At 40.4% G+C, this 16,946-nt stretch overlaps 1 protein-coding gene across 1 annotated transcript in view; it reads right to left on the reverse strand.

Annotated features, from left to right (window-relative positions):
* Positions 1-16,946, reverse strand: part of HEATR1 (HEAT repeat containing 1) — a 102,002-nt gene that overhangs the window by 28,285 nt on the left and 56,771 nt on the right. The window contains exons 30-40 of the mRNA XM_075862760.1: positions 15,205-15,435; positions 14,818-14,947; positions 14,506-14,672; positions 14,370-14,416; positions 13,675-13,798; positions 13,004-13,144; positions 11,338-11,630; positions 4,486-4,636; positions 3,433-3,588; positions 2,337-2,474; positions 2,055-2,159 (exon numbers count right to left, since the gene is read on the reverse strand). Of these exons, the coding sequence (XP_075718875.1) occupies positions 2,055-2,159; positions 2,337-2,474; positions 3,433-3,588; positions 4,486-4,636; positions 11,338-11,630; positions 13,004-13,144; positions 13,675-13,798; positions 14,370-14,416; positions 14,506-14,672; positions 14,818-14,947; positions 15,205-15,435 (1,683 nt within the window). The remainder of the gene's footprint in view (positions 1-2,054; positions 2,160-2,336; positions 2,475-3,432; positions 3,589-4,485; positions 4,637-11,337; positions 11,631-13,003; positions 13,145-13,674; positions 13,799-14,369; positions 14,417-14,505; positions 14,673-14,817; positions 14,948-15,204; positions 15,436-16,946) is intronic.

Genomic DNA, 16,946 nt, shown 5'->3' on the forward strand with positions numbered 1-16,946 from the left:
GAAGCAATGATCCAGCGCCAAACTATTTAAAAAGGGAACATGATTCCAATTTTATTCCAAAACTTCTTAAGAAAATATTTTCAAATACAAGGGTGGTTAGCAGTATTAAATTGTGCCTACGCGTTTCGGACAACGCTTGTGTCCTTCTTCATGGCTTAACAACCGTCTTCCCTCTTAAATCATTTGGCGCTTGATCATTGCTTCTCTTCTGCTTCAATTTGTTTTAATACCTGCAAGAAAACGTCCACCAAAACAATGCACTGTTTGTAGTGCGTTTAAGAATTCCTTATTGACGTTCTTCTGGCTGCAGTGTTTTGTCGTTGTTTATTTACACAAAATAAGTGACTTTCCTAATAACGCTGCCAACTTAACAGTGGCACCCGTCACCCACAGACTTAAAGTGTAGCTAAACGTTTGACAAACCTCTGACATGTCATAGTGACATGTTAGAAGTTTGAATTGGTGGGGATCCAAGCACTGAGACCCCCACCAATCGCTAGAACGAAGCAGCTGAAGAGCTCGTGTGAGCGCTCAACCGCTTCGTCCCTGTTCTGCTTTTTCCGGAAATAAAACGTATCGGTGTACGGACTCAATAGAAAGTCATTGAGCCCGTACTCCGATACATGTGCTTTCCGGAAAAAGCCGAACAGACACGAAGCGGCTCAGTGCTCACACGAGCACTTCAACTGCTTTGTTCTAGCGATTGGTGGGGGTCTCAGTGCTCAGACCCCCACCAATCCAAACTTCTGACATGTCACTATGACATGTCAGAAGTTTGTCAAACGTTTAGCTACACTTTAAAGAGGCTCTGTCACCAGATTTTGCAACCCCTATCTGCTATTGCAGCAGATAGGCGCTGCAATGTAGATTACAGTAACGTTTTTATTTTAAAAAAACGAGCATTTTTGGCCAAGTTATGACCATTTTTGTAATTATGCAAATGAGGCTTGCAAAAGTCCAAGTGGGTGTGTTTAAAAGTAAAAGTCCAAGTGGGCGTGTATTATGTGCGTACATCGGGGCGTTTTTAATACTTTCACTAGCTGGGCGCTGTGAAGAGAAGTAACATCCTCTTCTCTTCAGAACGCCCAGCTTGTGACAGTGCAGATCTGTGACGTCACTCACAGGTCCTGCATCGTGACGGCCACATCGGCAGCAGAGGCTACAGTTGATTCTGCAACAGCATCAGCGTTTGCAGGTAAGATCGACTTACCTGCAAACGCTGATGCTGCTGCAGAATCAACTGTAGCCTCTGGTGCCGATGTGGCCGTCACGATGCAGGACCTGTGAGTGACGTCACAGATCTGCACTGTCACAAGCTGGGCGTTCTGAAGAGAAGAGGATGTTACTTCTCATCAGAGCGCCCAGCTAGTGAAAGTATTAAAAACGCCTCGATGTACGCACATAATACACACCCACTTGGACTTTTACTTTTAAACACACCCACTTGGACTTTTGCAAGCCTCATTTGCATAACTACAAAAATGGTCATAACTTGGCCAAAAATGCTCGTTTTTTTAAAATAAAAACGTTACTGTAATCTACATTGCAGCGCCTATCTGCTGCAATAGCAGATAGGGGTTGCAAAATCTGGTGACAGAGCCTCTTTAAATGGTATGTGTTAAATTAAAAAGTCACAAACTGATAAACAGATATAATTATATTCTATGGGTGACGGGTGCCACTGTTCAATGTATCTGTGACCCACAGACTATAACAGTATCAGTTTAAAATATACATCATAAAACGCTATTGAAAGCCCAAGACATACATGTTGAACGGACCTGTGACATATACCAATGTGTGGCATACGTCACCCACAGTCTCCCACGTTAAAAAAATATATATATACATACCGCGGCAGGATGGAAAAGCGCAGCCTATTCCACTATTCAATCTTTCAAAAAAAATCGGTCCGATGAAGGCCAAAAGGACACTTGTTTGGCCTCCATTGGGCTAATGGTGTCCTATGTACACATTTAGCACATACGTCAGAAGCTTGTTTGTGATGTGAACAGAAGAAGTCCGTGCTTACATTTTACTTTGTCTGGTCTTACCTTAAAAAAAAGGGGTCTAAAAGTTGCCTCGGAAAGCTTCATGACCATGATGATGAAACAATTAATGATATGGCCTTCAGTATTGCCCACTTCTTCCAGATCACACTGTAAAAGAGGAAAAAAGTGTGGTTTATAACATAGATATAGATAGATATATATATATCTATCTATCACATGAACAAAATGCATTGCCAACTTTCTTCTTCAGTATGTCCTCTCACATAACATAACCTAGCTCATTGACATAAATTAGACAAATAGCTCTCCCCATATTATAATTACCTCTGTATGTTCTGCTCTGTAATCCAGGGCTTTGAGGAAGAATGTGGTCAGTTCAGACTGATGAGATGACAGCTGCTGTTTGTCCATTGCAGCAACATGTTCCCTTAATATGTCCATTAGGGATCCAAGGTACTTTTGCTAAATAGAAAATATATTTCAAATATGTAAGAATGTAAAAAATACAGCTTTAAAGTGTCCCGCCAATTCAATTCTCCCACCCAATTTGACATCAGGCGTGGAGAGGGACTGGGTGCACACCAGAGAGTCTCGTGCAGGGGGTCCTATTAATTACAACACACACATCAGAAATATTCTTGGCTGGTTGTCTTAAATATTACTCACAATAGAAAGAGCTACCATGTAGTAAGCCATGTTCAATGAGAACCGGTGAAATGAATGGGTTATTAATTTTTTTATTCTTTTTAACTACCTTAAAATGCTCCTCCTATTACACCCTAAAGCAGGAGATTGCACACATCTTATAGTGAGGTCTACTCACACAAAGCAATTATAGTTCAGACTGAAACGATTATGATTGTGTTCTGACGGCAGCGTAATAACAGCCTTAGAGGAGGGTCTGAAAACAAGCCAGTCAACTGTTTCCAATGACAACCAGCAGAACTATGAATGCAGCTCTAGACTATTAAACGGGCTATAACCGGATCAGTACAATATTCTCTCGCTTTAAAAAACTGAATAAGTAACAAAGGTGGACTTATCACTTATTGCAACACGTTATCTTTTTAACAAAAACCTCTTAAGAGATTACATTTCAATAAATATTGATGGATTCCAACTAAATCTTGTGTCAGATTCATACACAGTTGGCGTTCTTACTTTTATTGCAATACGCTTTACATAGGCCAGACTAAGGCCTTCAATAAAAGAACCGTAAAAGTGCTAAATACAGAACAAATAAAGGATGATGAATATAAAATGTTCTTAACCGTATGGCAGCGGGAGCGGAAAATACATTTTAAATATGTCCTTACACAAGCAGCACGTTGGTATAAAGTATTGCCTGCTGCTTAAAGAGGTGTAGGTAGGTTAATTATGGATAATCATAAAGTGAAAGGAAACAAAAAGTCACATTTACCTGCTGTGTGTCCAGAAGATGACAAAAGCATTTAGTGACAGCTGGGAGAAGAACTCTGGCTGCTAATTTTGCCAAAGTTATTTTCAGCGCTGTCACCCTCACGGAAAGTGGAGATGTGGGTCCGACTTTGACAGCAATTTTATCAAGACGTGTAACCTAGGTAACCACAAAATTCACACATCAGGAGCAGCACAAGGCTAAGCTTTCACAGTCATCTATGGCATGTCGAGTTTGTATGTTTGCGCAAAGGACAATTCTCCATTTATAGTCGATTCAATAGTTATAAAGAAAAGATATTATCAAGGGGGTTTCAGACCCATATTCAGCACTGATGAGGAACAATAACTTCGAAACAGTGCTGTCTAAAAATGGGTGTCTCATGAGTTTGGTCGATTACTTTTTAATCAGGTTTCAAGGCTCTACAAAGGGTCTGACACGGACTTACAGGGTGTTATTTTGCATACTTTTTTCAAGGGAGCAATGCCTTGAGACGACCTACCAGCTGGAATCAGTACCTTCCAAGAGTTGACCTGCCTAGAACACCTATTAAGCCTATACAAAAGCAGAAGTTCCAATTGCAAACGCTTAGCTTTTTTTTTCTCTCATGAAAGCCTGGGATGGACACCTTACAATCAAACAGTAATTTGGGAAGGAATATGCTGCAACCCACTACCCCCTATCTAGCCAATTACTAGTACACTTTGGCATAGAGAGGTCAATGAAGATTGTGAAGAGGCATCAAATTTTAAAAAGAACTTTCAAATTGGAAGTCCTCATAAGCTGGGTCCACAAGTTACACAACACTACTACTTTCTAAGAAATGTTCCTAGATTTGTGTCTGGGGGAAAAATGTGTTGTGGTAACAGGAAAATGTTTTTTTATGTGTGGTTCTCCTATTATAGTCAATGAGGGAAAAGTAAGAAACGCCACAAAAAAGGCAAAGGATATGAGATTCTGAAGCTTGAAAATGCTATTTTTTATATAGACTAAATACAACACAAGGCAATGCTAGGTTTGTGTACTGGATTGCAAATAAAAAATAAATGAACTAACCTGGAGCATTGACTCTTGTAGGTAGGGACTCATGAAGTGCGGGAGAGTCTCCACAACTTTCTGGAGGGCAGTCACTGTGCTCAGAAGATGAATCTCACTTGTAAGCAGCTCCTTCCGATGCTTCAGGGTGGTGAGAAGAGCTGGCATCAGCCTGGAAACAACGACATGCCAAGAGTGCCATCGGTGAGCACCATCAAATGTATAGAAATTTTTTTTAATCGAAAACTGTATTTATATGAACGCTTCTCCGGTAAAACTGTACTTTAAAGGGGGTAATAAATCTCCCAAAAAAACACGAAGTAAATCCTTGGAAATATAACCACATGGACCATCACACTGTGACCAGAATTGTGCCTCACAGGAGACAGACCGGCTCAGTCAGCAAGATCTTCTGAAATGAATACACTGATTCCATCCTTATCAATCTTCTGCTTTATCTACCAGTCCTGAAAAATGTTTGTTTAGATGTCTTATATAGAAAAGCTACAGTATGGCACAGAATAGAATAGGAGGAGAAGGATTTGGGTTCCTAGAGCACTGGGCTGACTTTTCATTGGGGTACAAACTGTATTCTGCAGATGATTTGCACCTAAATGGAAGTGGGTCCGCTGTGCTGGGGGAGAGAATTCTAGCTGGGGTGGCGGAGTGTTTAAACTAGGGCTGAGGAGGGAGGCCAATGTAGGAAATAAAGGGGTAGTTAGGTTAGAGAGGGGTCAGACTATATTGGTGGGGGGAGAAACAGACGGTGGGGAGAGGACTAGACAACAAGACAAGGAGATCCTTTCGTTACAAAACAGCAGTGAAAATAAAAAGGCCCAAATGTCAAATAATCACATTTCTGATAGTGAAAGTGAAACATTTAAAGGCAAGTTAAAGTGTATGTTCACAAATGCCAGAAGTCTAGCAAGCAAAATGGGGGAGCTGGAGGCCTTAATACTGGAAGAAGATATAGATATAGTTGGTGTTGCTGAAACATGGCTGGACTCTTCACATGACTGGGCTATAAATCTACAGGGTTTTACACTGTTTCGGAAAGACAGGGCAAATAGGAAAGGCGGTGGTGTATGTCTGTATGTGAGAAGCGATATGAAGGTGAGTGTAAATGAGACAGAGGGTGAAGACTGTGAGGAGGTTGAAACCTTGTGGGTGGAATTACAAAGGGAAGTAAACACTGAAAAAATTACTTTTGGTGTAATCTATAGACCCCCCAATATAACTGAAGAGATAGAAGGTCAAATATATAAACAAATGGAGCGGGCTGAACAGGCGGGTACTGTTGTGATAATGGGAGATTTTAATTATCGGGATATTAATTGGTGTCATGGTTCGGCTTCAACTGCAAAGGGGAGACATTTCCTCAACCTGTTGCAGAAAAATTTTATGGGCCAGTTTGTGGAAGACCCGACTAGAGGTGAAGCTCTGTTGGATCTGGTCATTTCTAATAATGCAGAGCTTGTTGGGAATGTCAATGTTCGTGAAAACCTTGGTAACAGTGATCATAATATAGTTATATTTTACCTATACTGTAAAAAACAAACGCAGACTGGGAGGGCAAAAACATTTAATTTTAAGAAAGCCAATTTCCCCAGGATGAGGGCGGCAATTCAGGATATGGACTGGGAAGAACTAATGTCAAATAATGGAACAAATGATAAATGGGAGATTTTCAAATCTACTTTGGGTAATTATAGTGCAAAATGTATTCCTACAGGTAACAAGTATAAACGACTAAAATTAAACCCCACATGGCTTACACCTTCTGTGAAAGGGGCAATACATGACAAAAAAAGGGCATTTAAAAAATACAAATCTGAGGGTACATCTGCAGCCTTTGTAAAATATAAAGAGCTTAATAAAATCTGTAAAAATGTAATAAAATCAGCAAAAATACAAAATGAAAGGCAGGTGGCCAAGGATAGTAAAACAAATCCTAAAAAATTCTTCAAGCATATAAATGCAAAAAAGCCCAGGTCTGAACATGTAGGACCCTTAGATAGTGGTAATGGGGAGTTGGTCACAGGGGATCAAGAGAAGGCAGAGTTACTAAATGGGTTCTTCCGCTCTGTATATACAACAGAAAAAGGAGCAGCTGATGTAGCCGCTGCCGATGCTGTTAATATATCAGTTGATATACTGAATTGGATGAATGTAGATATGGTCCAAGCTAAATTAAATAAAATAAATGTACACAAGGCCCCGGGACCAGATGGGTTACACCCTAGAGTTCTTAAAGAGCTTAGTTCAGTTATTTCTGTCCCCCTCTTCATAATATTTAGAGAGTCTCTCATGAGTGGTATAGTGCCAAGGGACTGGCGCAGGGCAAATGTGGTGCCTATTTTCAAAAAGGGCTCTAGGTCTTCGCCGGGTAATTATAGACCAGTAAGCTTAACATCAATTGTGGGGAAAATGTTTGAGGGGCTATTGAGGGACTATATACAGAATTATGTGACAATAAATAGTATTATAAGTGACAGCCAGCATGGTTTTACAAAGGACAGAAGCTGTCAAACCAACCTGATTTGTTTTTATGAAGAGGTAAGCAGAAGCCTAGACAGAGGGGCCGCTGTGGATATAGTGTTTTTGGACTTTGCAAAGGCATTTGACACTGTCCCTCATAGACATCTAATGGGTAAATTAAGGACTATAGGTTTAGAAAGTATAGTTTGTAATTGGATTGAGAATTGGCTCAAGGACCGTATCCAGAGAGTTGTGGTCAATGATTCCTACTCTGAATGGTCCCCAGTTATAAGTGGTGTACCCCAGGGTTCAGTGCTGGGACCACTATTATTCAACTTATTTATTAATGATATAGAGGATGGGATTAATAGCACTATTTCTATTTTTGCAGATGTTTGTGAATTGCAGGCAGATTTAAACAAACTAAGTGTTTGGGCGTCCACTTGGCAAATGAAGTTTAATGTAGATAAATGTAAAGTTATGCATCTGGGTACGAAAAACCTGCAAGCATCATATGTCCTAGGGGGAGCTACACTGGGGGAGTCAATTGTTGAGAAGGATCTGGGTGTACTTGTAAATCATAAACTAAATTTCAGCATGCAGTGTCAATCAGCTGCTTCAAAGGCCAGCAAAATATTGTCGTGTATCAAAAGAGGCATGGACTCGCGGGACAGGGATGTAATATTACCACTTTACAAAGCATTAGTGAGGCCTCATCTAGAATATGCAGTCCAGTTCTGGGCTCCAGTTCATAGAAAGGATGCCCTGGAGTTGGAAAAAATACAAAGAAGAGCAACGAAGCTAATAAGGGGCATGGAGAATCTAAGTTATGAGGAAAGATTAAAATAACTAAACCTATTTAGCCTGGAGAAAAGACGACTAAGGGGGGACATGATTAACTTATATAAATATATGAATGGCGCATACAAAAAATATGGTGAAATCCTGTTCCATGTAAAACCCCCTCAAAAAACAAGGGGGCACTCCCGTCTGGAGAAAAAAAGGTTCAACCTGCAGAGGCAACAAGCCTTCTTTACTGTGAGAACTGTGCATCTATGGAATAGCCTACCGCAGGAGCTGGTCGCAGCAGGGACAGTAGATGGCTTTAAAAAAGGCTTAGATAATTTCCTGGAACAAAAAAATATTAACTCCTATGTGTAGAAATTTTTTACTTCCCCTTTCCCATCCCACTTCCCATCCCTTGGTTGAACTTGATGGACATGTGTCTTTTTTCAACCGTACAAACTATGTAACTATGTAACTATGTAATACTGTATAACCCCAGAATTAACCCCTTTAGGCCTGTTGTGTCACTTTATGTGGTAATAACTCCGGAATGCTTTTGCCTATCCAAGCGATTCTGAGATTGTTTTCTCGTGACATGTTGTACTTTATGTTAGTGAAAAAATGTGGTCGATAAATTCAATATTTTTTTGTGAAAAACTTCACATTTTAGCAAAAATTTGCATTTTTCTAAATTTCAATGTATTTGCTTGTAAAACAGATAGTAATACCAAACACACAATAGTTACTAGTTAACATCCCCCATACGTCTACTTTATGTTTGCAACATTTTTTTTAACGTCCTTTTATTTTTCTAAGACGTTACAAAGCTTAGAACTTTAGCAGCAATTTCTCATATTTTCAAGAAAATTTCAATAGGCCCTTTTTTCAGGGACCAGTTCAGTTCTGAAGTGGCTTTGAAGGCCTTATATATTAGAAAGTCCCCATACATCACCCCATTTTGAAAACTGCACCCCTCAAGGTATTCAAAACCACATTCAGAAAGTATTTTAACCCTTTAGGCGTTTCACAGGAATTAAGGCAAAGTAGAGGTGAAATTTACACATTTCATTTTTTTTTTGCCGAAATTCATTTGTAATAAAAAAAAAAATAATCTGTAACACAGAAGGTTTTACCAGAGAAACGCAACTCAATATTTATTGCCCAGATTCTGCAGATTTTAGAAATATCCCACATGTGGCCCTAGTCTCCTAATGGACAAAATAGACGAGACGACAGATTTTGGGGCCTCCTTTTTTTAGGAATATATTTTAGGCACCATGTTAGGTTTGAAGAGGTCTTGTGGTACCTAAACAGTCGAAACCCCCCAAAAGTGACCCCATTTTGCAAACTAGAACCCTCAAGGCATTTTTTTAGGGGTATAGTTAGCATTTTAACCCCACAGTTTTTTTGTAGAATTTAGTGGAATTAGTCTGTGAAGATGAAAATCACCTTTTTTTCTTTGGAAACATAGAATGTTTTCATTTTTACAAGGAATAAAGGAGAAAAAGCACCCCAACATTTGTAAAGCAATTTCTCCCTATTACTGCAATACCCCATATGTGGTCATAAACTGATGTTTGGACCCACAGCAGGGCTCAGGAGGGAAGTAGCGCCTTTTGGATTTTGCTGGATTGGTTTTCAGTGCCATGTCGGGTTTGCAACGCCCCGGAGGGACCAAAACTGTGGAAACCCCCCAAAAGTGACCCTATTTTGGAAACTATACCGCTAAAGGAATTTTTCTAGGGGTATAGTGAGCATTTTGACCCCACAGGATCTTTTTTAGAGCTAAGGTGACCAAAAAACAGCGATTTTGGCGCTTTAAATTCTTTATTTCTTACAGCGTTCACTGTGCGCAATAAATTAGGTTGTACTTTATTCTGCCGGTCGGTACGATTACGGCGATACTATATGTGTATATTTTTTTTTTTTTTACGTTTTGCAGCGTTTGCACAATAAAATTACGTTTCTATAAAATAATTTATTTTCTGAGACACGCTATTCTGAGCCGTAACTTTTTTTATTTTTTCGTCAAAAAAGCTGTGTAAGGGCTTGTTTTTTGCGGGATGGGTTGTAGTTTTTATTTGTACTATTTTGGGATAAATGCGACTTTTTGATCATTTTTTTATTCTATATCTTGGGAGGGGTGGTGACCAAAAAATAGCGATGCTGACATAGTTTTCCGTTTATTTTGTTTGCGGCGTTCACCGTGCGGAAAAAATAACATTATAGTTTGGGTCGTTACGAACACGGTGATACCAAATATGTGTACTTTTTTTTTACGTTTTCATTTTTTCCCTATAATAAATGACTTCTAGGAAAACAAAAACTTTTATTTTTACACTTTTATAAAACATTAACTTTTTTTTTACTTTTTACGCTTTCTTTTTTTTACCTGCAGCTTTTATCGCTGCTAGAATGCATTACACTACCTAGGTAGTGTAACGTATTCCAACTGTCAGTGTGACGTCACAGTTACTCTGAGGCTGGGTTCACACGAGCATGTTACGTCCGTAATGGACGGAACGTATTTCGGCCTCAAGTCCCGGACCGAACACACTGCAGGGAGCCGGGCTCCTAGCATCATAGTTATGTACAATGCGGGGAGTCCCTGCCTCTCCGTGGAACTACTGTCCCGTACTGTAATCATGTTTTCAGTACGGGACAGTAGTTCCACGGAGAGGAACGTAACATGCTCGTGTGAACCCAGCCTGACAGTTAGTCTACGAGGGCCAGCCTTAGGCTGGTCCTCATAGGCTTCCATACATGGCAGACCCGGAGGCCGTTGCCTTGCCTCCGGATGCCATCACAAGCATCAGCAGCCCCCACAATTGCATGGGGGCTGCTGATGTGCTACAAACCTCCTAAATGTGGTGATCGCAATCGAGCACCACATTTATCGGGTTAATTGCCGCAATCAGCAGCGATGAGCCGCTGATCGGCATCACTGGAGTGTCAGCTGTCGGGGACAGCTGATCTCCCAGTTCCCGATGCACACCTTGTTACTGACAGTGTGCATCGGGAACGAAACAGTGACTTCCTGTCACTCTGACAGGAAGCCTATCAGGACCAGCCGAAGTTGTTGGTCCTGATGGGCTTCCGTCCATGGCAGACACGGAAGCCATTGTTTGGCATCCGTTTGCCATACTATCGGCAAACACCGCGATTTCGGAGCGGGGTCTGCCTATATGCTAGAAACCCCTAAAATTTGGCGATTGCAACCGATCGCCGAATTTAAGGGGCTAATTCGCCAAAATCAGCAGCAAAGGATCAGCTGACCTCCCGGTTCCCGATGCACACTGTCGCCGACAGTGTTGACCGGAAAAAACTCAGTAACTGTACGTCCTCGTGCGGGAAGTAACCTCCCGCAAGGACGTACAGTTACTTACTCGTGCGGATAGGGGTTAAAGGGGTACTCATACACACAATAGTGCTATAGTTCACACATAACTAATCTTTACTTCTATAAGTAGGAAAAAAGTAAAGAAATTCTGTAGCCTTGTTAAAAGCAAACAGCAGAGTAGCGTTAGGTAGGAACACATTCCTTAGTTAGAACAATCACCCAGGTGAACGAAAATTTCTACTGAAATGGACTAATATCGGATTGCATACCTGGGCAGCTGTGGAATGGCAAGAGCCTTGATAGTGCTGGTAATTTCAGCAATGCACAGTAAAGCACTGCCTACAACGTTCTTTTCTTCTGGCTGCTCCGCAGATATTAGGACAACAGCTGCATTAAGAACAGGCACAAATACTTTCTGCCTATGAGAACCAAAACATTTGCAGAGTAGTTTTAAGCTGTAGAGAGCAGTCTGTCTGTTAATGGCTTGTTCATCTCCTTCAACGTTTCCTTTCCTTTGTGCAACAGAAAGAAGGTCCTTAACAAGTCCCAAAAGTAACTCAATCTGTTAAAAGGAGGGACAAAAAAAAACAACGACATTACTATAACAAACTTTTAGGAACAAATAAAATATATATTACTAAAAGAGACCTCACATAGGTACAGGCAATGAATATTGTAATGTGGTTAAAATAAATATAACAATATAGTTTATGAAACTAACACCTATGTTTAAATAATGCTTTTTCTTGAGTGTTATAATAATGAATAATACCGTTTTTCAATAAATAGGCAGTGGATTGGCCAGGCGCTAAAAATAAGGAAATCTACAAACTCTCATAAGGTCTGGATTCTCCTTGCAGGGAATATTAAGGGCAGTTCTACCTAGGAAAAAGTATGCAAAATAGCTGTCCTCCGGAAAAACTGTCCCTCTAGTGCCACCTATAGGTGAATATACTGTTAGGGAAACATGCAAGACCAAGTCTTCAGTGGCTTAGACTGCACACTTCCCGAGAAGTTCTAAGCAGCTGCATTCTTAGGGTAAGTTCACACTGAGTTTTTTGACGCGGAAACCGCGTGGGAAAATGCATATAAAAAATGTTTGAAAATGCCTCCCATTGACAGCGGAAAAACCATCTCGCGGGAAAAAGCAGCAACATGCCCTATCTTCGGGTGTTTACGTCTCTGACCTCCCATTGACATCAATGGGAGGCAGAGAAAGCATATTTCGCTGCGTTTTTTGCCAGCGGCGCTCAATGGCCGCGGGCAAAAAACGCAGCGACAAATCGGTGTGCAGGCAGAGCAAAATCTGCCTCAAAATTCCAAACAGAATTTTGAGGCAGATTTTCTGCCTGCAAAAAACTCTGTGTGAACCCAGCCGAGTTTTTTGCAGATAGAAAAAAGCTGCCTCAGAATTCCTTCAGGAATTTTAAGGCCGATTTTGAACTGCGTGCATGTATTTTTCCGTGTTTTTTGTTTTTTTTGCAGCATTTTACGCCCTGCAGACATTGAAGCTAATGCAAGGACTGTAGGCAAAAAACACTGAAAAACACTCAGAAACGAGCGTGGCACATTTTTTCTGCCTCTCATTGGTTCAATGGGAGCTCAGGAGGCGGAAACCGCAGCAAGAAAGGACATGCAGTTTTTTATTTCCCGGCAAGCCGCCCGGGAAAAGGATGCCTCTGCCTCCCATTGAAGCCAATCATGGCCAAAAAAAACTCAGTGTGAACTGACCCTTAGAGGCTCAGAACGCAGGATGCACATGTATCGGATTTCAGTCAGTGTTGCAGTCATAAACAGAAAATGTTTGATTTATATGCATTGGAAAAAGGCTGCAAACATAGAAAGCTGAAATACAACAGATGCATTCTAATAGGTATAACTGTGTACTCTAGGAGAAGAAATAGGCTGAATTTTATTCATGCATAGAGGTGATACCTGTTGTTCATTCCAGTGTGTTCGATGCTGTAACTTGTTGTTAAGGAGATCCATTGCTTTACGCCGTACAGACGGAAGATGATTGGACATAAGTCCACGAATCACAGGGATAAAGGTCTCAGTAGGCAATAGAGCATTAACCTTTAACACAAAAGAAGGTCAATTACACACTACACTAAAGAAGATTATCCAAATACTGTCCCATTCATTTAATGGAAATGCGTTCAGATTTTACAGACAAGACCTTAAACTTACTAAGCAGTTCAAACCAGTTTTTGGTGTAAACGGAGCCAAAAATGGGCTCAGTGCCGAGCGACAAAGTTGCAGTAAAAGTTGTGACTCTTCTCATCACTCACCAAATTTAAAAAGGAACGATAAAAAAGTGAGCATGGTCTCCAAGAAGACAAAGTTTAGGCCACATAACGGAAAGTGGCACAAATCTACGCCTGATCATAGCAGGCGTAGACTTTATTTTATTCAGAAAGTTCAAAACGCGCCACATTTATTCAAATATTAGCACCTTTTAATAAATTTGGTGCAAATCACTTCCACTATCTCTTTTACTTAGACTTGCGTAAGATACGCCAGTTTTATTTATTGTTGGCTATGGTGTTCACTTTCTGACCACTTCGGATTTATTAGTATGCCTCAGGACTTTAAGTAGAACTTACCTTGTCCAGCATTTCATAGGACTTGTTGAGAAGAGCCCGCCAGAACTTTGCCGTTGGTTTGTCTGCGTTTGCTTCCACGGAGCCAGCTACCAATTTGATATAGCAGAGAACCTCTTCTAAAATTCTGTAGTCATATAGATTAAAAAAAGGTATTGAAATATATTTAGTGTAATAGAAAGTCAGATGTAAGTTACGCAGCAACAGAGCAAAGAGCTGGGGTTGTGATTTGTGGATCGAGTGCTTTGTTACTATGCAGCCTCCGGAACACAATAAAGGGGCTGTCCCATCAGGACAACTACATCCATATATACTATTAGAGCATACATAGGTTATAAATGGGGCTCCCCTTTGAGTCAGATTAAAGCTACACTATGTGAGAGTTGCTTACACTCTAGCAGACCGGTCGCGCCCATGCATTACATAGTCAGCCATTCATTTGAAAGTCCAGCACGCATTGTTACATAGAAACATATGGGCAGATGCGGCTTCCCCAGGCCGTAGCAGCTCATGGTATCACCGATGGCTAGAGAAGCTGTACTTTCCTGGCTGGCTTTTTTTTTTTCTTTTTTTAAAGAAACGGGGGTTGGCTTTGTGAAATAACCTCTTAAAGAACACCACTCCACAAAGGTGAGACAAAGCATTCTTCTGGGAAAGCAGCAAATAGCAAATTACAACAGCAAAATTCCATAGCATACCTTTGTTCCAATTCTTGTAATTCCTCAGCAGCTTCACACTCAACAACCTAAGAAAAATAAAAATGTTCTGAAATAATGGCAAATAATGAAAACAGCCATACGTAAGAGAGAACAAGATATGAATATTATTATATACCTTGCCGACAAAAGAGTGAGAGGCCAAAAGATTTGCCATGAAAGACACAGATAAAAACTTAAAGTGACGGAGTTGCTTAGCAGAATTTGTTGCCACATTGAAGAGTTCTGTGTCTTCCTTGTGAACCTTCTGCTTTCGCACCTTGGTTTTCTTCTGTTCAAGATCATCTACAAAGAGAACAAACATTAATATTTTATGATTAACATTTGAGTAAAGAGAACCTAACATACTAGTGTACTCTCCACTGGAAGAAACGTAAAGACTCTGCATGTATCAAAACACCCATGGAATTTGTATTATTCTCCTCATCACCTTCTTCTTTATTTTCGGGAAGTTTGGTGAGGAATTTTAGAAGACTGATCAAACTCTTCAGTTGATTCTGGACGTTGAATTCACAGCAGACCGATATCCAAAATTCTGTGTCCCGCTCCAATACTGCGTCCTAGGGCAAATAAAAGGGGTGAGAACAAGTAGATCTTCAGCATCAGCCCAAATACATAGATGTACACTATAGACGTCCATGCAGTGGATTTAACTGTACGAGCCGGGTATTCTCAGCCATTACATAATAATTAACATTTCTTATTATCATGAAAAAAATGACACTTACCATGCAAGACAAAGGCTTTACTGAATACATCTGGCAGACAGATAGCAAATTCCGTATAGCTAGTATTTTCCCAGAACGCCTTATCTTACCTTTTCCCCATTGGTTGCCACAGTGACAGTTTTGGTCACATGTTGTTGGAAAAGAAGAACTAAAAGCACCCAAAGGAATCGATCTGCTTCCACAGTGTCCAGCAGCTGGGACAAGAGGGGCAGTCGCCTGTGTTCCGGGACATGAGGGAGAGCATCCACAAACACATGAATGATCTTTTCAACCACTTTTTCCACATTATCTTTGGTCTCCTTGGAGGTGTCCTCTCCTGCCTGTTCCAGAGATTTAATAAAAACAATGAGATGATTTAAAAAGGAAAATATAACAAGAGAATTCAGCCCATTTTTACACACACACACACACACACACACACACGCACACACACACACACACGCACACACACACACACACACACACACACACACACGCACACACAAATAAATAAACCCGCAAGCGAGATCTGACCTAGCGATTTATATGTACCTACACATCCTACAGTTTTCAAATGTTCTGCTTAGTTTTTAATATATATAAGAAACAGCCTTATATCCACTAGATGCACAAGAAAGCTCCCCAAATCATTCAGGAGTGCCACTAACACATGACGTAAATATATGGCAACATACTGCAAAATGAAAATAAAATCATCCCCCCTAGGTTGGGCTCCCCGCTTCCACCTTCTGAAACTTTTGGTCAAGTAAGTGGTATCAGGGATTACTGGCCTTCCTCTCTCCTTTGGAAAGAATTCAGTGTTAAAAAAGACCTATCACCTCTCCTGAGATTTCTGTTTTAGCAAATACTTGTATTGCCCATAAAGTCATGATTTTGAAGCATTTTTTCCATTCACATGTTCTCCCTGCAAAAAAATTTATGAATACATTGACAACTGGGTGTTACTTGTTAGGGGTGTGTTAGTTCACACACTGACAATGTCCAATCAGTCTTTACAGTCTCATCCTGTATACGGACACGCCTCTTTGATAAGGGGGAATGATAATACCCAGTTGTCAATTTATTGATCGATTTTCAGGAGGACTAACGGAGGAATGGCACAAAGCAGAGTTCTAAGAAAAGATGCTTCAGAATTGTTATATTATTGGGAAAACAAGTGTTTACTAAAACAGACATGTCAGGAGAGCGGACAGGTCCTCTTTAAGCACACTCACACGAAGAAGGCTGGAATTCCTACACTGGAATATCTCAACTTTGAAACTTATTTGGTAGGAGCACAACAAAGGCCATCAGATCTGCAATTTATGGGTATGTCCCGTAGGAATACTTAGACCATATCATATGTGCACAGTTAAAAGTGGCAAACACATTCTGTTGATAAAATGAAAAACGATCGAAACTGGTGAGTACCTTAGATTTTAACCCTTTCCCGACGCAGCCATTTTTCGGATTTACACTTTAGTTTTTTTCCTCCCCACCTTCCTAAAGCAATAACTTTTTAATTTTTCAGTGGAAATATCCATATGAGGGCTTGTTTTTTGCGGGACGAGTTGTACTTTCCTGGCACAATTTATTGTACCATATAATATAGTGGAAACTGGGAAAAATTTCTTTGTGCGGTGGAATGGGAAAAAAAACTGATTCCTCCATTGGTTTGGGGGGTTTTGTTTTTACGGCGTTCACCGTACGGTAAAAACAGCATGCTAACTTTATTCTGCGGGTCAGTACCATTATAGCGATACCAAATGTATATAGTTTTTTTTATATTTTTTACTACTTTCACAAGGAAAACAATTATTGTTTTGTGTCTCCACATTCTGAGAGCCATAAC

Source organism: Rhinoderma darwinii, chromosome 4 (assembly GCF_050947455.1).
Source record: "Rhinoderma darwinii isolate aRhiDar2 chromosome 4, aRhiDar2.hap1, whole genome shotgun sequence".
NCBI lineage: Eukaryota > Metazoa > Chordata > Amphibia > Anura > Rhinodermatidae > Rhinoderma > Rhinoderma darwinii.